Here is a 23,373-nt window from a genome sequence, read left to right as displayed (position 1 = left end):
TCAAAATGTCAAATTAATTCAAATAATTTATTACATTTTATTATATGATTAAATAAATCGTTAGCAACTAATAACTATTGAATAGGTTTGTATAATCATTAACTCCGATATTTGATAATGTCCTTTTAAAGAAATTGATTGTTGTAAGTTCATGACTCATAAAGTTATGATGTAAGATATGTAACGAAATTGAGTGTGAAATAGTGAATAGCTCACTGTTTTGGAGGTTGTGAGAATAACCCAATAAGTCAATAATCTTTTATACCAAAATTCTTCCTGTTAAATCTAAAATGTGCACAAGGCATAACGATGTTTGGTCAAGTACTATATATTAATAATTATGCAGATACCTGCAAACGGTGTTTAATTTAAGATATGTATTATAAATAACATTCGTTGCAAAATATCTAAGTATATATTTTATTTGTTTATAATTATATATCCTCAAAGTCTAGGACACTTACTGTGAGTTATATTACGTATAGGTAACTACATTAAATTATTATTTACAGTATAATACCTACTATAAGATATTCCTAAAATATGTGTGACGGACAATGGGCTGAATCAAATTAGCCGAATACCGAAGAGCCGACTCCATTTGACCGAATTTCATCTAGCCGAAATAATCGAGAGTCAGAATTTCATATAGCTGCCAAAGGGCTGAATTTATAATATTGAAAAATAAATAAATGCATTTTTGTTTATAATATGTATTAAAATGTATATAGTAATAATATGTGTATAAAATAATAAAATTAATGACGATAAAAAAAAAATAGAATTTAAATTGTAGGAAATTCCTTTTGAAAAATTGATGGCATTTATATAATAAATATCATTATCAATATTTATTTGAAGTTATCGCCTTTTATTTGCTAATTTAGGTTTTGGTTTTTGATTTCCAGATACAATTTTTTATTGACCTATAAATATGAATTATTATGTCTTACTTGAAATTAATTTTTTAAGAATAAAAATAAGTACAATATTTACCTAAAGTATTTTGTTGCTCTTTACGCATTTCAATGATTAAACGATAAATTTCTGTTCAGTGCCTACCAAAATTTTCCAACGCTTTTGCCAGGACTCTAAATTTTGACCAAAAGATGAGTTACAAATATAAAACGACAACTTCAAATACAAAATGTTATTGAATTTAAAAATAATAGAAATACTATCGATTTTTTAAAGGAATATCCTACAATTCAAATAAAAAAAATTTTTTATCTACATTCATTTTATTATTTTATACACACATTAATAATGTGTGTATATAATGTGACATTATTATTATATACATTTTAATACATTAATACAATACATATTATAAACAATTGATTTATTTATTTTTCAATATTATAAATTTGGATCTTTGCCAGCTGGATGAAATTCGGCCAAATGAAGTCGGCTCTTTGATATTCGGCTTAGTGAGATTCGGCCTTATGTACCACACCCCTAAAATATATGATTACTAATAATTAGTCTCAAGTATTGTAATCTGCTAATTATGTGTCGGTGTACTTCAAAGTAAATATTTTGAATTTTTTTTTTAAGTATCATTAAGCATAGGTACCTATATCATTGAATAGTTTATTTAAATCCTATAAAAATATTTTCTAAAACATGTTTCACTAACACTGACACTACTTTCTAGTTTCTAGCAGGCGATATTGCAGCCTAGATTGAATTTAAGTCTTCATATTTAAGAACAAATATTCTAATAATTAATTACCTGTTCATTGTAGGAATAAGAAATATATACGAATATTTATGATCTTAATTACTGATAGATATTAAATATAATATAGAAGTTCTAATAATTATAATACTTACTACCATAGGCGTGTCCAGACCTCATTCACAGGTCATGCACAACAGTGGCATATCTAGGGGATAGAGAAACTGCCAATCCTCCCCCCTCAAAAAATTAAAATTAAAAATTAAAATTTCTGTTAGGGTTTGGGCATATGACCTTGAATCATACACATGATGAAGAACAAAAAATTTATAATGAAATCAGAAATTGAGAAAAAAGGTTCATATTATGCATCAAAATGTACAATGTAAGTTGTTTGATCAAATGACACGCATATTATGCTAACTATACAGACGTCTCATGTATAAAATTATATTTTTAATTATTGTCATGATATAAAAAAATATAATTATCAAATTTATGAAAAATTAAAACAATATTATATATATTGGAAATAAATGTTAGTTTTATTGTTTTTATGACTTTATAGTAAAAAAATGTTAGTTAATAATATGATAAAATAAAATGCTGAACTATTTTAACTGTCCTAAAAGGTGACGACTGGACATAAAAATTTATAAAAACTCAATTCTTTGTAAAATCAATGCATTCAATTAAGAGTGACAGTAATACCGATATACCATGCATAGAATACGTTACCTTTTAAAAAAAAAATTGTATCCAGAAATTATCGAATTACCCGATAATACTGAAACATAAAAAAATTGAACATATCGAAAAAACTGAAACATCGAACATAGTACCTATATCAACTATATTATAATGAAATTAATTCTTTAATATTTCAATCTATTTTTAAATTATATACAATTTCCAATGGGAAAATACTATAGTAGATATCACTATATATAAATAATAATTAATAAGTAAATAACATATTATATAGATATATTAGACTTTGTAATTTGTATTATAGTATATTATAGGTATACTAAATAATAAATATATCTAAAATATCTAAAATATCAATATACCGTGTTGTATTTTCTTAATTTTGTCGAGTGTTGCACTGGTTAGTTTGTATATAAATTGATGATAAAATATATTACTATGCAATTCACAAGAATATCATCAACAATCGTTCGTCAGTTATCACACTGTCACAGTATTAATCCTTTGAGGTACGCCGGTACGCGTTCCTCCTATAGTCTCAACTCTCAAGTGGGTTACGGCAGAGAGCATTTTTATGAATTCGTATTTGAATTCAAAAGTGAAAGTTATTAGCTTCATCCCTAATTAATATATAAATATTACATACTATATATGTATATATTTAATATGTTACTAAATAATGGGTAAACAATCTCCAGTTTGAAACTTTTTTAACAAGATAGTTAAAAGTACCAGCACATGTAACAAATATCATCGTCATTTTGAAGCAAAAGGTAGAAACACAAGACGTAACCTAAGTAGACATTTACAATTTCGACACCCAAAGCATTACTTAGAGTATATCCACCAAAAAGTGCCAAATACAAAAGAGTAAGAAAGTAATGCTTAGTAATTTTAACACGATTAAGTATCATTACCTACCTTATTACTTAAATTATATATTAATTCCCCATATTATATTCTCTAGTTCATTTAAGGCAAAGGGATCGATTAAATATTTTTCAAGAAATAATAATTATTATTTTTCTTTATGTTGATCGGATTGTTTTAATATTTTAATTGCTAAAAAGTTTTCAATATTAATTAAGAACACGTTTATTTTAATAAAAAATAAAAAAAATTATGTCAGCATACAGGAAAATAAGAAATGGCTTTTCCCTATAATTTTTTCTTTCTAAACACCTTTCCATAATTATAGACATGAAAACGGATCTTAGTCCAGAGTTGATGAAGTTTTACCTACACATTAATATTGGTTCTAACATGTCCAATGATACCGAAGAACATAATAACGGAGATGAAAATGTTTGTATGGCAAAAAAATATGTCTCTTATACTTAAGCCAAGTCAAACTTGTGAACTAATGATGATTGGAAGTTTTACCTTAGATATATAAGCTTGGACATTGATCATACAGCAAGTAATGCAAAGGAAATTGTACTTACCTATTATTATAAAGACGAGAAAATTTCGCTTTTAAGAAATTTCAGGTGTTATCACTGATAATGGTACTAACATGATTAAACCAGTACAACTTTTGAACTTATTTCATGTTAGCTACTTTGGCATACTTTGAACAATGATGTTTTGGCTGTTCTAAAGTTTAAACCGATAAATTATATGATAAATCATGTGATCAAAATTTAAAAAAAATGTGCATTGGTTGCTTTAAAAAAAGCACAAAAAAACCGTAAACTTTCAATTATAGTAATCCCAGATGCTTGTGAGACTCGATGGTGATTTTACTTGCCAGCACTTGAGTTAGTAAAAGACCATCATTTACCACGGTTTTATATGAAATTAGTTTAAATTCCAAGACTCTAAAACTGTTTCCAAATAATGATGAACGAGCATTTTTAAATTTAATATGTACAATTTTAAAACTTCTTCAACAAATTGGTGAACATATGTGAGCTGATAAAGTAGTAACTGCTTGTAGCCGCAAGGCACCAAACCCGGGAGTCCTCGTGCTTCAGGATTTTTGTCGGTATATTCTTGTTTAAAAAAATAACGTTTTATGTTTGAAATCTTCTTCATTCACTTGTAGCTTAAATCAAATATTTTAAGAAGCTGAATGTAGTTAACAATTTTTATCTACAGAAACAGAATGTGATATCTCAATTTTTGATTTTGGTACTACAAATTCTAGTTTTCAGACTGTGACAGAAAGAATTGATTAAGAAACTCAAAACAATTTATATTTATTTTTTTATAAACATTAACAATATTAGAACATATTAGTTATCACATTAAAAAAACAAAATTTTGGGTCCACTTACAAAGCAATACTAACACACTTATCAAAAATTGAAAAGTCACAAGTTGTGGTTATGTTGGATCCTAGATATAATTCCAAATTTATTGACTCACAGTAATTGATGGTTTAAACCATGTATTAGGGGGGGGGGAGTTGAGATTTTTAAAATATAAAATGGGCGTTGAGTAACTAAAGGTTGGGAAACACACTGGTTTAATCCACATAAAATTTGAAATGAACACCATTGGACGCTAATAATGTACAAACACTTAAGTTATAATATATACTTATTATATAGGTATTGTCTTATATAGGTTTGGCAGCGTTTTTGTCAATGGAAGTTTCAATAGTCAACGCCAACCAATGCCATGATCTAAACTCGGTCGAATTCAATAAATATCTTGACATAGATCCTATAAATTACGATTCAGATTCTTTAAAGTGGTGGAAAGTGTATCAAAATAAATTTCCAATTTTGACCATACTTGCTAAAAATATTTATACGTAAAAGGTACTAGTGTTTCAAGTTAACGTGTGTTCAGTTGTACTGGTAATAGTACCGATCATAGATCATCTCTAGCAACAGAGCACGCAGAAGAACTTATATTTTGATCTATGAACTATTAATTTGTTTTGAAATGATTACATAAAATATGAATTTTTGACTTTTAAACTTAATGTTTATAAATTATTTATAAAATAAATAAATACTCAAAATAATGAAGCTATGGTTGTAGTTTTTTATTAATTGTATGATAAGTAAATTAAATTGTATTAGTGATGATATGTGATTATTTTTAATGATGATTGCTCACAAGGACCAGACGTTAATCAGATTCACACATAAAAATATATAGTTGGTATTACTTTAATTATTTGAATATACCATACAATTGTATAGCTGAAATTTTAAGATAATCGACTGTACATATATCGGTTCATTGGTATTTTTGGTGTACCCTAGCTATAGGTACTCTTATCGGTAGTAAATTTCATACTGAAATATCAATGTAAAAAAATATCGATGCTTATATTCAATGCTTCGCTTAGAACATAAAATTATTTCGGTATCTAATTTTCATTATTTACTATACTTAAACTACCCTTCCACAATGAATAATTTCTTTGGTACGCCACTGTGTCTCACCATAGTGGAAACCAATAAAGTAAAACAAATTAGTTACCTCCCTACTCAATTTGTGAACGGAGTAGGTACCTAATAAATTATCTTAGACTTGACTGTTGATATAACTAAAATTATTTAAAAGTTATAAAAAAAGTGTAATTCGTCGAGTTTTTATTTTCATGACAAAAATATTAACTTTCTCGGGCTATTTGTTGAAAAATAAATTTAAAAAAAGGCATTTGGATATTTGAATTTATCTAAGTTACTATTTATAGCAATAAATATATATTATTATAAAGCAATGAATTAATAGTTATCTATAATTCTTTTTACATAATTTAAAACTGTAATTTATTACCATACAAATACTTATCAAGTATTGAATAAAGTTGAACTAGGTAATCTAACCACATATTTTAGTAGTATTTTTATCACTAATAATTTGTCTTATCTCTGATTTAATCAGTATAAGTATGTGACTAAAGGCTGAAGTGTATATTATCTTTAATCAACTTGTGAACTTCGAATAATTGTTAAAATAAAATGTAATCATTTTGTAATAATTAATAGAAAAAAGGAACTATTTTACAAGTACTGTCTTAATAATATGTTACAGATTACATTAATTAAGGCACTTATTAAGTTTAAGACTTTAAGTATTATTACTTAGTAGGATCTCATATTGTGAAAATTTGGTTAAAACTTAAATTATAATTTTTCAAAAAAGCTGCATTTGAATGTTCGAAAACCACGTAACAGGAACTAAATATGTTTCTATAATTCTCAATATTAGTACGCAGTAACGATACTTAAATGTAAAAGTCATTAGGGGAAAAAGTAACTTGTCAATTTAAAAGTTAATGTTTTTCAACCGCATAAATGTATAATAGATACTTGTTGGTGTCTGTGTAAACATGTACCTAACTCATTTATTTTCAGTCATGCGATAAAGTGTTATTTTATTTGTTTACATTTCGAAGAAACAATAAATCATCAGGAGCTCAGTTTATTAGGTGTATATAGTGTTATTTAAGGTTTCACACAAATACACAATTGAGGGTTTTGTATTATTTTTATTTTTTTATCCGCGGTGATCACGTTGTTGTCTCTTTTGTATCAATATAGGTCACACGTAAGTATATAGTATACACATTACACCTATATAGGCAGGCACTATATGAATAGCGTGTGTCAATTTTTATACCTACCGTGATTGTTTAAGTGTATACTTTTATATTATTTATCAATGCGAAGTATGTGATTTGTTATTTCCCTCTACCATTTTGGTCCATAGTAGAAACTATGTATAAAAAAAATAGGGAGACAAGTGTATTCACGATAATACATACCTATAGTATAATATGGGATGATGGTTCTATAATATGTTTTTCATTTGTAAATGATACTTTTCAAATCTACCACCCGAGAATTATTGTTAGTATATAGTAAAGATGACAACTACAAAATTACTCTTACGGTATAAATAATAAATCTCCCGACAACGATAGGACCTAGACGGGACGACGCGGTGTGTGCATGGAAAAATAATAATACTTGTGTTTGAGAACATCCGTTTTTTCATACCCTTTAAATCATATTTCAACCCCATATTTTTAGCATTCACGTGTTAATAACAGGCGTAGTTCTTTTTTAAAAAAAAACAATACATCCATTATCATTAATTTTTACAGATAATCTATTGACTAATATAGCATTATGATTCTTTTTTCTGATTATTATGTTTTGATTTAAAAATACAATATTTGGATATTTTTATGTCAAATATAATATATGGGGTGTATTTTAATTTATTTAAGGTTTTAATTTATTTATCACACATTTTTTTTTGTATGTCTACTTGAAGATTTAAGCTATCACAACATACAAATTAAATTGTAGTGCCTAAATAGTTATTCATAGTTCTGAAATACATAATCACGGACCGTTAATGTATTTAAATTATATAAAAATGTATAAATCTCTCATCAATGTTATTTTTTTTTCACCTTGGTACAATTTATAATTCAATGTTTCCATTACTTAAAATTGTAATCTATGATTAATGTTGTTTCACATTCTAACAATGACGAATACTGAATATATTTATAGGAATTTCAAATTCTTGGTTATTTAATTAGTACTTACACAAACTTTGAATGATAACTTAAACTTTGTAATACAGAGTGAACTCTTTTTCAATATAACAGTTCAAACTTTGAAATTAGAAATAATTATCTAAATTTTAATTTATATTTAATATTATTTATTTTATTTATTGTACCTTTTTTGAAACATATTTTTAAACTTGAAAAGTGTATAAATGTTTAATTTTTTATTCGGAACGCAATAAAATTCAATATGTTAGTAATAATTATTATTGTCACTAATACGTGCCTGCATGAAATACTAATGATGTATATAGTCTCAATTTTCAGAAAAAAATTAATTCAACTATATTTAAACTAATCCACAGTCGTCGATTTAAAACATGCACACAATTCTGCACCTATATTTAATTTTAAATTGAGTTTAAAAAGCTTACATGCGAGTGTATAAAACAGAAATATTTTATTGCACAATTTCGTAAGAAGCTGAAGATATTATGTTATTATTAACACATTTGTACTTTATTTCTAAAATATATACGACATCGAAACAAACAATTCAAATGAACACCAGAAAGATCGATTACTCACGTTATGGTACCAACTGTAACGGATGGTAGTTGACGGATTGGCTCGAGCCGCACATTCGAAATACACGTCATCTCCAGGACCAATACTACCGGTGTCCAGCATACGATTTCCAAATCGTAACTCTACTATTGGAGGGTCTTGAAAAAATAACATGAAATTATAAAACAACAAATATATAATAATGATGTTATAAATGCGCGAATAACATATTTTAATGAAAATGTATAGGTATTTCATTTATTATTTGTTTTTAATATAATTAACTATATTATAAAAAAAAAAAAAATATATGAAGTTTTGCTATTCTACTAATAGGTAATATACATAAAATGCTACATTAGTTGTATATAACCGATTGAAATTATGAAAGCAAAAGACTATAATCATTAATATACTTGTTCTTTTGCTTATTAACATAACATTTCCTAAACTAAAAGCATATTTACATATTATTTTAGATGTTATACTATAATATGCACATATTGAAGATAGGAATATTATCTTAGAAACATGAATATTTTGGGTGTAAAAAATAATAATCTTGAGACTATGGCCTCGGATCAATATTGTTTTTTTAACTAACAGACCAGATGCTTTCAATGAATATGATGTGTACATCACATATTTATTACCTGGTATTTATTAGGATATCAGGGACACATAATCAGTAAGACGATGTTTCTTCAAAATATTAGAAACCCCAATATTGTGCAAGTTATAGTGAGTTGTGGATAAATCATAAATCATAAATCCAAGTACAATACACATCATTATAAGTAACTGAGATAGAGACTAACCTTATACCTCATATTATAATTAGTGCCTACAGCATACACGTCTTTCGTTTTTTACTTATGAATATATTTATTTGTATCTCTATTGAATTTTTAAATTACATTTGCTATTTGATATTAAATTCTGAGGATAACGTCAATTATTATTTTCTTGGAATATAAAAAAAAGATTACTTAATTAAATAGGACGATTGACCATCATGCTCACCCCGTTTTTTTTCATAACAACTTTATAAATATTCTAATTTTTTAAATTTTGAAATACATTCGAAAACCAAAATATTTTAAACTTCTTGCGAATTTTCGTAATATTTACGAAGTGCCCTGTGATGAAAAATACTTCTATTATTCAAAATACATCTGCCCTATTGTTTACCATAAATTATTTTTTGGATCATTTTTCTGGAGTCGTCAAAATTTTGACATCAAAATCAAAATCAAAATACGAACGAATAGTTTTTGAATTATTTAAATTTATGTAATAACTAATAAGGTTGCGCATACGTAAATTGTGGCTAAATTTTTAATTATGTTAAAAATGTGTAATGTTCTTAAGCTGTTCCTGATTTTTAATCCATTTTAAAAAGGTATAAATTAAGCTGTATCCAGTTTGTAAATTATACAAAACTTTTAGCTCATTAAAGTCTCTATCATTGTGTAATTATTCAATTATATCACAGACATTTTATTTTTGTCCTAAATGATCATACTATTTTTGTAAAAATATTTAGAACACAGGCCTTATTATTTGTAAAATTTCAGACTGCACGCTTAATTTTACTGCTTTAAACAAAAATTATATGCACAACTATCTTAGAAAAAGCAAATTTATCATAATGTATATAATATAATATACAGGGTGTCTAACGAGGATTTACACATAGCGATATCTCTCGAAATGATGGTGATGTCGAAATTCTGGTTTGGTAATACAACTTACAGGGATAAGAACTACAATTTTTCCATATTTTAATGTTTTAGTAAAAAAGTTAAAAAATATATTTTTACATTTAATTATTTCCAATAAAAATTAAAGATAGCCATTTTGTAGAGTTTATTTTTCTGAAAATATTGACGTTTCAAAATTTTATATTCATTAATCTCCTGATTTTTAATATTTTTTTTTAGTTTTGAGAAAAATCGCGAATTATTTAACACCATAATGTTATCAAACTTATTGTGACCCGCCGCGCCGCGCGCATTTCCAGGCGGTCGAATAGGTACTCTCCGTGTTCCTAATAATAAAATTATAAATATTAAATTTATAATCAAATTTTATTTCATCAAAACTAGAAAAAAATATAAAAAATCAGGAAATTAATGGAAATAAAATTTTGAAACGTCAATATTTTCAGAAAAATAAACACAACAAAATGTCTATCTTTAATTTTTTTGGAAATAATTAAATGTAAAAATATATTTTTTAAATTTTTTACAAAAACATTAAAATAAATTTTTAAACTAAATTATTGTAGTTCTTATCCCTGTGAATCTTATTATAAAACCAGAATTTTTATATCTCAATTATTTCGTGAGATATCGCAATAGGTAAATCCTCTCGGAACACCCTGTATATACATATTTATAAGTATTAGAACTTAACAGTGCAATCAAATCAAACGAAAAAATTCTCATATTTTCTATTAGCTAGCATATTATGTAATTTTTGTTTTGTATACCGTAGCGCACACTTGTACATTTGTGGTGCATATTGTGTGAAGCAGTGTACATATAAAAAAGGGCCTGTTAAAACATTCAATCAATAAAATACATAATAGCCATTGGTCAAATTATAATTAATGAATATGTATCAAAAATATGTTATTACATTTTTCCCTAATAGGTATTGTACTTTTTAAAATTATATATAATTTTTGAATTCGAATTTGAATTATATTAATTATTCATATTATATGACTGTAACAATAAACGATTTAAGTATAAATTAGAGATTAAATTTTGGATTAGTAATTTTAAAATGTTGTTTAATTTTATAATAATATATGGGTTATGTATAGTTATTCAATTTTAAAATTTTAACCTGGAGGAGTTTACATGTCATTTTTATACACTAGATAAAAATTTGTGTGCAGCTTACATCTGTGATTTTGTATATACCCTGTACTTTGGGTGTAGTTTAAAATCACCACAAAGGATAATAAGTCTACGATAATGGAGTTGGCAGATATACGTATGGTGGAAATGGTAACCAAAATAATTTAGTAATTTATATTAATCTATCAGTATTTATAATTTATACAAAAAGGTACAATTTATCATAAAAAATACTGATGTCTGAAAAACTAATCGTTGGAATTTCGATTTTATTATATCAACATATCCAGAAAAATTTTCGGCCAAGCCAAAATAACTAACAGTAAAAAGAGGAATTCTAAATTTGAAATTATTTGTATCACTGCGGAACACTCATCCTTAATTAGTCCAAAAATAGAAAATATGATCTTTGAACGAAATTCGTTGTTAAATGAAAAAAATGGAATAAGCATGTTTGGTGATTCAACCCTGTTTAAAAATAATCATTATAACTATAGATTGGTAGTTAGCTTAAAATAAAAATGTTTGAGCATTGATTTTTTGATGATAGAGAAAATTTTAAAAAATTTTTCAAAAAAATATAGCTTTAAATTACGCGTACAATTACATAATTATCTATTCCATATTTATATCATCACATTTAAACTAATTCTTAAATGATATGTATTTTATATTTTGTTAGGTAAATACTATGTTACCTATAGATACTATTTATAGTATAAATTTTATACATACATTATTTATATGTACTTTACATAATATGTTATTAATAACTTACATTGAACATCCAATGTTATTTTGGTTTCGACATAATGGTGGTTAAATGTTTTGATGACCGGATTGTATGCATGACAAACTAAAGTTGATTCGTTGTCGTCATTTTCATTAATAACTGTAGATTTTGGACCCCAAAGTATGAAACTTAGAATACTTGTGGTCACGACTAATTCATCTTTGTCTGTCACTATTTCTGGTGTCTGGAAAATAAACATAAAATATTATTCCTTTGCACCTACCTACTTAATATCAATTAACCACACATTTTATTAGTTATCGTTACAAATACGATGTACACTTGTGGTAAGTATTTTATTTTATACTCATTAAAATAATTCTGAACAAGGATAAAATAGAAGACCTTAATCTTTTGTTTAATATTACATTATCCCTAAAAATAATCGTAACAAAAACTCAATTCGATAAAAATAATAAATAATAATAAAAAGGAACTACTGAATTTAGATTGATGTCTACTTCAAATTATATGGATCATAAGATAGGTAGGTACTACATAGTTATCTAATATTGAAATTTGTAAATAAAAATTAATATTGATACCTTCGTATCATGTTAATTGTAAGTAAATTATTATTAACATATGGTATGTGTCACGGTTTGGTTTATAAAATAAAAAACTAACTATCAATTGTCCAACAAATAATGTGACTTAATACCTAAAGTTATTTTTTTATTTCGATATTACCTACGTATTTATTTTCCGTAAAATATTAAGTCAAACGATGTTGTGAAACGTTTTTCAACTTAAAATTGTACAAAGCTACTTATTCATATAAAATATAGGTACTCTATTGGTGCTTATGTAATGTAAATATTATTTGATATTTTTGAAACAGCATCGAAGAAAAAAATTAACATCACATTAAAAGTTCAAATATAGCGAAGGTTAGGAAGTATAAATTGAATGACATACAATAGAAGTTCATCGACGTAAACTTTTCGTATGCTATTATAACTTATGTTCTTGAACTTAGAAAATAATAAACCACCAAAAATACTTAAAGTACGAAGGCAATTTCGTAATATGCAGGTGTCAACCATATTGTGAACGTACCAAAATAAATACAATTTATATGATATGTACAAGATACAACATAATATTATATAAACTTTACCCTAATGTTTTGTAATGCTTGTAAATTATATACAGTATAACTTTTAATACATATTTATATTGTTCTAACATAATATCCCTATTTATTATGGATTATTACCTACGAATGGACAGAAATATGTATTTATTTAAATAAAAATAAATCATTTGATTGTATAATGTGAGTGGCAATATTTAAAATAATTTTAAATGATTAATTTCTTAAAAAATATGTTCAAATTTGTTCAATTTGTTTTATTTAATCCTAAGCTTCAAAAACAATGGCTATCAGCTAAATTTATAATTATTTACTTTATTTTATAATACCTAAATTGAATTCGTAAAATTCTATTTGTCGATATTTTATAGTCCAATGATTTCATAATATAATTGGTCTACAGGTATTTTGTTTTTATTCTTTTTTAATCGTAACGGAGACATTACATATTATGACTGTCGTTAAGTATATAATTATATGTTAAATTGTTTCATGGGTTCCGCATATTGGACATTTGAGGGAAAGTATTTAGTATGCCAATTTTATTATTAATCTTATTTTGTAAGTTTTAGTTGATGGGCTATTTCGTAGATTATTTATGTTATTTCACTTGACTTTGAGCTTGGTTTTTTCCCCGTTATTCATTCCATTCATTTTGACACACTGGAAATTGAAGTTTTTACATATATCAATGAAAATATTTTTATTTTATTTGTAATAATACAAATATGTAATATAGTCAAATAAAATGTACATACGGTTTGTAAGGCAAAGGTTATTAATTTATTTGTTCTATATTATATATATTTTTCTATATCGAATATAAAATATTTTTTGTAAAAAAAAATAGAGTATGTAGTTCGTCCTTTGATGCAGCATAACTTGATTTCCTTACGGGAATAATACTTCGAGAAGGGAAGTTAAAGAAAGGAATTCAAATTGAATAAACGTAAAGTTATTAATAAAGTAATATTTGTTTTTACTTTTTTTTTTTATCTGATGACGGTGACCCACTTTTAAAATTAAAATGTTACCCATGGGTCTTGTCTCAAAGAAAAATAAAAGTAAAATCATTGATAATTTTAGTCTTGTTCGGAGATTTTATGCATAAACGGAAAAGTTCTATTTCGTATGTGATATAGAAATATTATTATTTTATAATTTAAACCACAATACAGTTGTATTTATCTTTACCGCTAGTAAAGTATACTTCGTTGTGGCCGTGCGCTGGTACTATATTATGAAAATACAATAAAAACACGTATATAATACGAACTCCGTTTTCCCGTCGCCATCACCGCAGAAACTCTAAAAACTTGTTCTTTATTTATTCACAGTCCGTCGACAAACATAATACACAACAAAGTTATGTATACACTCACCGCTACTACATGGGCGGCGGCGGCAACAGGGGCAGTGTAGGACTCGACGAGGTGGTAGCAGGCGGGTGGGCAATGAATATACATATATGTTTTCCCTGCTGCTGCTGCTGTTGCATAGTAGGTTTGTTTGTTCAGGCCCCCTCGTCTTTTGTTGTATACGTTTTTCGCTACTGCCTCTGAGTTTTCCCGTAGAAGTATTATTGTTATTACTATTATTATTTGTTTACACCAACCCGTAAAACTCGCCAAAAACTACAGTATTTCTACTGCCGCTGTTGATTCGTTCGTTAAAAATGTTCGTATTTGTCTTAATATTATACAAAGTTTGAAAGCTTACTGTAATACACACACACACACACACACACACACTTTCATATACACGATATATATAGGTGCATATGCATACACACGTCCACACTCACCGGATGTTTGTTCGTCCGTACGCTTTACTTATACTTACTTGTGCGCAATACTTTATATTTTCTCAAAGCTTACTTTTTGCTTAGGCAACAGACAACTTTACATTACCCGTTTGGCGTGCCACGCTAGCGAAAAAGATGTTTGTTTTAAGCGGTGATCATCCGATGAATACTATCCGGTCGTGGTGCGTTTATCGCGTGTTTATTCGGATTTTTAGGTTGCTCGTGGACCAACCTACTCTGCAAACATCATATTTTTTGTTTTTTGTTCGTGTTATTATTGTTTCTCGAATAGTGCCCACGAACCGTAACAATATTCGTTTTGGTTTGCACATCCTATTCATCTTTATCGTACGAGTATAGCGATGTGCGTAAAACGTTCTGTATAATATAATTCTGTCTCGTAAATAACATCAATGTTTATCTACACTCACAGAACACATGTTTAGTTATTGTTTTGTAATTTTCATAGGTTTTTTGCGTACATTTTATTGTGGTTTACGTTTAACGGCTGAAAAACGAATTTATTTTAATAATGGTTTTACTTGTTTTTCTTCGTGGTTAGGTTAATGTTTACATCTAATTTCTTTATGATTCATGATTATATACCATGTCATTATACCTGAATGTGTTCTCATTATTACACTACGTATTTAGTTGTAATGCCAAATTTAAGTCTTCAGAATTTTTATTTTTATAAAAAAGTTGATATCCATACATATTACATAGGTACTATACTTATGGTAGATTAACAAAATTGTGAAAACTCGTATCATATAGACATAGTTCATTAGTGAAGTCGAGTACAGGAGACGCAAGTACATGACATTTCGTGACGAATGTTCCCCGTTGATACCTGTCAGCAGGCATTTGATTTCTTAAAATCAAATCCATAAGTGTATTTTATATGAATAGTCCTGAAAGATTTATTTTCACGAATTTCGATTTAATGATTTACCGGTGTGCGGGTCTAAACCATAATGTGACTTAAGATGAATGTGTATGTTATTAATATACGTATATATACGAATACATCTGTGTACCACTTATGCATCATAGAAACGGTACCTATATATAACGGTATGATTTTGTGGAGAACTGTGCGATTTTGATGTATTATAGATTTTAATGATGACTATTTTCTTGAAAATTTGTAGTTATGACGACCGCCGCTATAACATAACGTTCTGAAATCCTGAATTTATTTCGTCAAACATGTGTTTTATAAAATTTCCTTCTATCACATACAATAATCAATTGTACGTATTATAAGTCATAGCGGGGGGAGGGTAAATGAGAAATAACCGGACCGATATATTTATAACTCCCTAAAAAAATAATATTAAATTTTCAAAATAAAAAAAAATTAATCTTATAAAAAGTCCAAACTAAAAAATGGAAACGCAGTTTAAAGAAAAATATATTCTGCGTAATTTTCTTATAATAATTATATGTATATATTTTTATAGATCTAAAGCATCGGAAACTATGGGCATTAGAATTTTATGGGGAGGAGAGGGTTGTGTTTGAGTAACGCGTGTATAGTGGGGTGAGGATTCATCGCTAAAAACTTCTAAATGTATAATACAACTTCCTAATTGTTATTTTTGCTGTTGAAACATTTCGTCATTTTTTTCCACCGTTTATTTTTCATGATTTAACTGGATTCCTAGAGTTTAAAGTATAATATCTATATTATCGTCTATCATGTATTAGGCGTATCGATTGTAACTAGGTATTGCGTTTTACAATCATCGCGAACCTAGGTTAACAAGTAGGTGGGATCATCGGTTAGGTTTTGTATAAGACGAACTATATACTATATTATTATAGTGTAGTTATGGTAGGTATGTCGAATTCGTGTACATATAATGCAACATCTTCACTATATGTATAGGACAACATAAATATATATATATATATGTGTGTGTGTACATATATTGTAGGTATATGTATATTAAGACACGTGAACTTTGAAGGATTTATTGAAATGGTTACATTTTTATTCTGAATATGAACAACGCAATATCTATAACGTATTCAAGCTTTTCCTAAAAGTTTTCAAACATTTATTCGACTCCCACATAAATATTTTTAAAGCATTGATTATACTTGGCGTTGATGACAACAGCTAGTAACAGTGAATGTTTACGGTGACAACAACAATAACATATTTGAGTTTAGGAATGACTACCCTAGTCCTATCCCTAATTCCAATGTTCAGTTACAACAATGATTGATAATAAATCAACGAATATATTATTAAATTCTGAGTAGTTATGAATCGAATTAGTTATTTTGGTCGTAGTTATATTTGATTCTAAATCTAAAATAATTTAGTTGATTTAATGAATCGATTTAACTCTCCATTCAAATAGCCCATGCACAAATTAAATCTTTTCGTATTTTATATTACATAATGCCGAAAACCAGTATTATACTAAAATGTATAACTAATATTTTTTAGATATTACGTATACTTTTGATTTAAGTATTTTATGAAAGTAATGTATTACCTAATTGAGGTAGGTAGTATAAAGTTAAATATACTTTTAATTTGTATACCCTCTGAAAAAATAATGCGTCTTATTTTCTTATTTATTAATAAAATAAAATTGTTAATTTATAATTTAAAAAATTGAATTAGGTACGAATGTTACCTATAAGGCCAAAATACACAAACGCATCTCAAATTTGCAAATGTATACAACTTATAAGTTCAAAAAGTGATAACTTATTAAACAACTCAATAGGATAAACAAATTATGTGTGATATTCCATTATGAAAACTCAAGCCGAATATACATGTATACTGTATAGATAATAAAGTAAAAGAAGATTTTAACGAAGGTGCACTTGTTTACTCCTTATATAGTTATATGTTGCAGGCTGGTAACTTTGCTAGCAAATATATGCTTATATAGACAACTAAAATCATAAATATCTATCGATCAATAATTGTGAAATATAACGTTACGTACTTGCATAGGTTTCAATATAAAATATATTGTTGTGTTTATGAACCACTTTAAAAATTAATTCCCAAGAATAAAAGATTTTTTTGCTCGCGGTTAAATAATTATATTATGGCAAAAACTCATCCAGTTTATACACAGATGTTATGGGTTTTGAAATATGGAATATACATTTAATAATTTGAAATGTTTAATACACATCGTTTATATAGCTTTTTTTTATCCTTCTTCTTAAACAAATGATCATAGATAAATTAAAACCCCATTGTTCTTTATCTACAATAAAATACATTCGCTTTTTTTTATTACTTAAAATAATGAATTTTACATTATTTGTGTACAGAAAAACTCATTAATATTTACAAATCCAATGCATTATATCATCTGTCTGAACAAATAGTAATGTTTATTTAAAATATGGTTGAACTGGTGGCATATTTGCTCAATTATGTCACTCATCATTTGATTAAGGTATAATATATGATATAACTAAGTAATGATATTTGTTAAAATACAAATGTCAAGATATGTATTTATTAATCAAATCTGTTATAGAGTTGTCCATTTGTTTTATATGAAATAAATGAGAACAATATAAATTTAAAAATTAATCATTTCATAAGTAATAACTACGTAGGTACGTTGTTTAGTACCTACATCAATATACAATATTTAAACGTGTTCAAAATGATTTGTTTTCCGTAGTTTTAAGAGTCCTGTGATGGTATGAATCATTTACAATAAGCCATTATAATTATTAGTGTTACACATATTTTTTATTCACTCCAACACAATTTCCTAATACAGTATACATCTCCTGAAAGGATAACTCTGGAAAAATTATTTTGGATGGTTCAAAATCTTATAAAAACCTGAAACTGGTTTTTTTTCCTAACTTACTAGCTGTACTACCAGACTATTTTAAAAATATGTGTAAATTAAATTTTGACTTCATTAAATTCCCAATTCAAATACCTGTAAGGCTTGAAAATAAAATATTCAAAATTGCAATGTTTCTATCAAAATGTAACATCATAACTTCAAAACATTCATATTTATAATAAATAAATATTCTAAAAGTAGATAACAGTCGAAAACAGTGTTTAGTGACAACATGCAGGTAGGTATAAGTATAGGTAACTATACATTTTATTTTCACATGAATTTTCAGTAAATATCTACAATATAATTTGTATTAAATTGTAATAAATACATTTCACAACAAAAAAATAAATAAGTATTTAACATGTGTTATTATTTAAGCTAAAAATCCTATGGATAATTTACGTATTTTTTAACCATGAAGACGGAACCCCCAAAACATATCTGAGCCTGCCATTGTTTTAAGCGCTATATTATACTCTCAAACTAAAGTCATATTACACCTATCTCATTACGTAGTACCTATTTTATCTATTTTAAATTTAAAATATTTTATTAAGTACACGGAATTAGCATACAGAGACTTGTAAAGGCAAACCGTAAAACTGTTGATGTGTAAGCTCAATGCGATTAGTTTACTCATTAACAGTTATTAGTTCATAATATTATATATATATTTCAGTCAGAGCTGCATTAATTATTGTCTTTTGGTATAACAATGTTGAATATACACTTACTGCTTAGTTATAATTTTAGGCTTTACCAAAATAATATATTTCTACCTAGTTTAATCAATAATAGCAGTGTTATTCTTGCTAAAAGGCAAATAGGTACGTAATACGTTTCACTTGTTACGATCGTTGTTAATTATTTATACCAGCATCTCCTTAATGTTTTATACCTACTGTTTTGTATTTTTATTTTTTGGTATGATAAATGATTTTTTTCAATGTGTTTTAGGAAACTGGTGTCTATATTTTGTGATTTGCAAATAAAATTTAAATAATAGTCATTGTTGTCAAGTTAAAGTTGTCAATACATAGTATTGTGTCAGAGAAGCAAACTTAATTTTTAGAACAAATACAAATATCGACGATGATGCTGAAATACATTAATTGATGAATTAACTGAGTTATAGTGGTCCGCTATTGTTTTTGATCATTATTCATTAGCTAGAGCTGTGTGTTTATAATAGAACAATAATGATGATAGTAATAATAATAGTAATTCTAGATATGGAAGTGGTTGTTTTGGGTAAACATTCTGTATTTTGCAACAATCATTAAAATAAAATATGTCATATAATTTGTGAATAGGACATGCACATTTCTCTCCCTGCGATTTTCGATGTAAAATCATAAGAGATAAACTACTTTGGGATTATAATATAGAAAAATAATGATATTATTCATTGAATTTCCATAACTATTTAAAAAAAAACATAGTATAATGTTTCAATGCCTTTTTATACTCCATTGGTATACCGGTAGGTATACGTAGAATTGAATGATCATAGGGATTTTTTAATTAAAAGGATTCATATAAAAATAAAAATAGTAATTTCTATAAATAATATCTAAATTTAAATATAATATGTATAATGTTTACAATTATATTATACTTAACACTTAATGAAATTCATAACTGAAAATTAATTTAAAAAAATGCGATTTCTAATACGATTATACAACTCATTATTATATCTCTATCATTAAACTGATAATCGATTTTATCACGCGATGATTATTATTTCGCAATTTTATCTATAACCTTTATATAAAAATCAACAAAAAAAGGTAATCTCTCAAAGTGTAGGTATATTATTTTCACTCCCAAATCTTTTTGTCAACAACTAAGTAAAATGGCAATGATTATATACACTCATTCCATGAAATAAAAATATTATAGAATCAATTAAATAATAATATATAATATATGTATTGCAAACATAAATATGTAAACGATACATTTTAATAAATATCATAATTATATTTATGAGTAATAGCAATAATGTCAAATTACGTAAATTTAAATAATAGAAATAGATTTATGTTGAATTATCTTTATTTAACATTATTTTAAAAACAATTATTAAAATTATTTTCTAAAGTTAAAAAGTGTAGTAATAGTACCTACTACTGCATTAAGTTTAAGTCAAATTGTTAAAAGACATTTTTATTTTTTATTTTAGAGAATTTTTTAATGCTTCCGCGTACTAAGTATAACTGATAAATGTACGTATTCTTTAATTTACATTACCTACATACCGGTAGTGATATTACATTAATGAACTTCGAACTCCATATTACAAGTTAAAAATATTTGTAAAACATATTTAATAAATAATATAATTCTTTGAAATAGGTATAATATAAGTAATAAGTATGGCCTATTAATAAATGAATTAAAAAAAAAGAAAAATAATATGGGCTTAATATATACGTACCTACCTAATGTTAAACCAATACCTACATTGTTGTTTTGAGAATTTGATTTTTATTGAAAATGTACTGCACTACGTCTCCCCATTAAATATTCAAGATCATTAATGATAAGTGCTATTGAATTATGTAGATGTCCGTTGCTCAATTAATTTTGTTTTAAAAACATGTGAAATTTAGGAATCTCAGCCACATTATAGGTATTGAAATGATTGGTGGCGTATTTTTTATTGAGACTGTTACAACAGTAAAAAATAGTAATTATGCTTTTTGTGTGCAAAATGGTCGGTTACAGGACATGTCTTAATTTCAATCATTGTTATTATAAAAAATACAACGTATACTTATCATTAAAGCGTATTTTATGCATTACCTATAACAATAATCCATTCGCACAAGTGACACATTTCAATTTTAGACAATGAGGTGCGGGAATAATATGCTCACTGACACTGTTATTATAATGGTCATAAAAAAAGTATTAACGACGGTTCATCTATCATGTAATCACTTATGGATACGTGCAAAGGGGGGGATTTATTTTGCATCTAGGTCATTAACAGTTTTGGTTTTATCGAATTAAAAGCATTTTTACAACTTTACAAGACTCTTAAATGTGTGGTCTAACCTATTATGTATACAAATACAATTTTAATATTCTTAGAAAATTAATATTAATATTATATTTTATTTTGTTAATAACTTGTGTACCTAATTTATATGTTTTTTTTTATATATAATTCCCTCCACGTAGAATCCTACACACTGGTTGATCATGCACGAATGTCGTATGCCGTAGTATCCGTGTCAAATACTATTGATTAAAATTCAATGTATATTTTACTTCACGTATAATTCGTTCGATTGTATAATAAAAGTAGAAATAAGAAACGTGTTACTTACTTGTTGTGTTTTCACCACTCCAGAGATTGTACCTTCTAAATTCACTGACGTACCGCCTCGTTGTTCTTCCAATAAGACCATCAGGGACGACACATCCATCGTACGAGTGGAATTGGTCGATAAACCAACGTTAAATCGTTGATTTTTTTTTAATAGATACCATTCGATTGTAGCCAATGGTCTAGATCCTTTCGAACGACACTCGGCTTGATACACCCGGTCGGCTCTTATTGTATATTTCTTGTGACCAACTGTATCTTCTGACGCGGGGACATCATTTTTATCAACCACCGGGCTTTCATTACTTTTCAAATGGTTTGTGTATCGCTTTATTGATATGATTTGAACATCGGTGGGTTTCACTGTAAAATAATTTTTAGTTATGTTATACACCGGCGGTACAAATGAGTTGATTATTTAGTATCTGTAGCCAATAGCCATGTATTAAATGTATTATACGAGACGATATTATTATCTATATCATTGATGATAAAATATAAACCAAAAAGGTACAAATAATCAAAGGAAAATCAATATTTACAACATGTGAATACAATAAACCAATTTATAACGATTAAAGGAATCGGCTTAGATAGTAATAACTTTGAACATTTGGTTTGCAGTGAATAATACGAAATAATTATCAAACATATAGTAGGTAGTAGGTACTATGAATTCAAAGCGATTATTATAGGTATCGATAATAGATGAAATTTAAAAAATACAATGTCGCATTTTTAATACACAGATTTTATAGTGGGCGGAGGGTGTTATTTTTAAGAATATCAGTTATTATAAGCCCCAATAAAATTCAAAAACTAAATTTTAATAAGTATTTAATTTACGAAGGATGTATTTTTATTCTTAGATATAGGTATAACCGTAAAGGATAGATTTATAAGAATAATAATACGATGAATGTTATCAGCATTGGCCGACGCTTCATGTGTTATGAATGACAGTTTGCCAAACCTAAGTAAAATAAGTACCAGTAAGTATTGATGATATTCCACCAAAAAAATTTTAAATACTGTCGGAAATCATATTATACACAATATCTAAAGGTAGTGAAACAAAATGGCAAATAAACAGCATTGTAGAAATATTCTGTTTTTTTATGAATTCAAGAAAATATATATTTATATAGGTAGGTTGACAGGAA

At 26.6% G+C, this 23,373-nt stretch overlaps 1 protein-coding gene across 1 annotated transcript in view; it reads right to left on the bottom strand.

Moving 5' to 3' along the window:
• LOC107167940 (uncharacterized) overlaps positions 1 to 23,373 on the bottom strand; it is a 178,448-nt gene that overhangs the window by 19,579 nt on the left and 135,496 nt on the right. Inside the window, exons 7-9 of the mRNA XM_089216591.1 lie at positions 22,212 to 22,573; positions 12,099 to 12,297; positions 8,472 to 8,608 (exon numbers count right to left, since the gene is read on the bottom strand). Of these exons, the coding sequence (XP_089072717.1) occupies positions 8,472 to 8,608; positions 12,099 to 12,297; positions 22,212 to 22,573 (698 nt within the window). The remainder of the gene's footprint in view (positions 1 to 8,471; positions 8,609 to 12,098; positions 12,298 to 22,211; positions 22,574 to 23,373) is intronic.

This window comes from Diuraphis noxia, unplaced genomic scaffold, assembly GCF_037042655.1.
Source record: "Diuraphis noxia isolate RWA-SAM2 unplaced genomic scaffold, SU_Dnox_SAM2 contig0001, whole genome shotgun sequence".
NCBI lineage: Eukaryota > Metazoa > Arthropoda > Insecta > Hemiptera > Aphididae > Diuraphis > Diuraphis noxia.
This window is presented reverse-complemented; position numbering and strand designations above follow the sequence as displayed.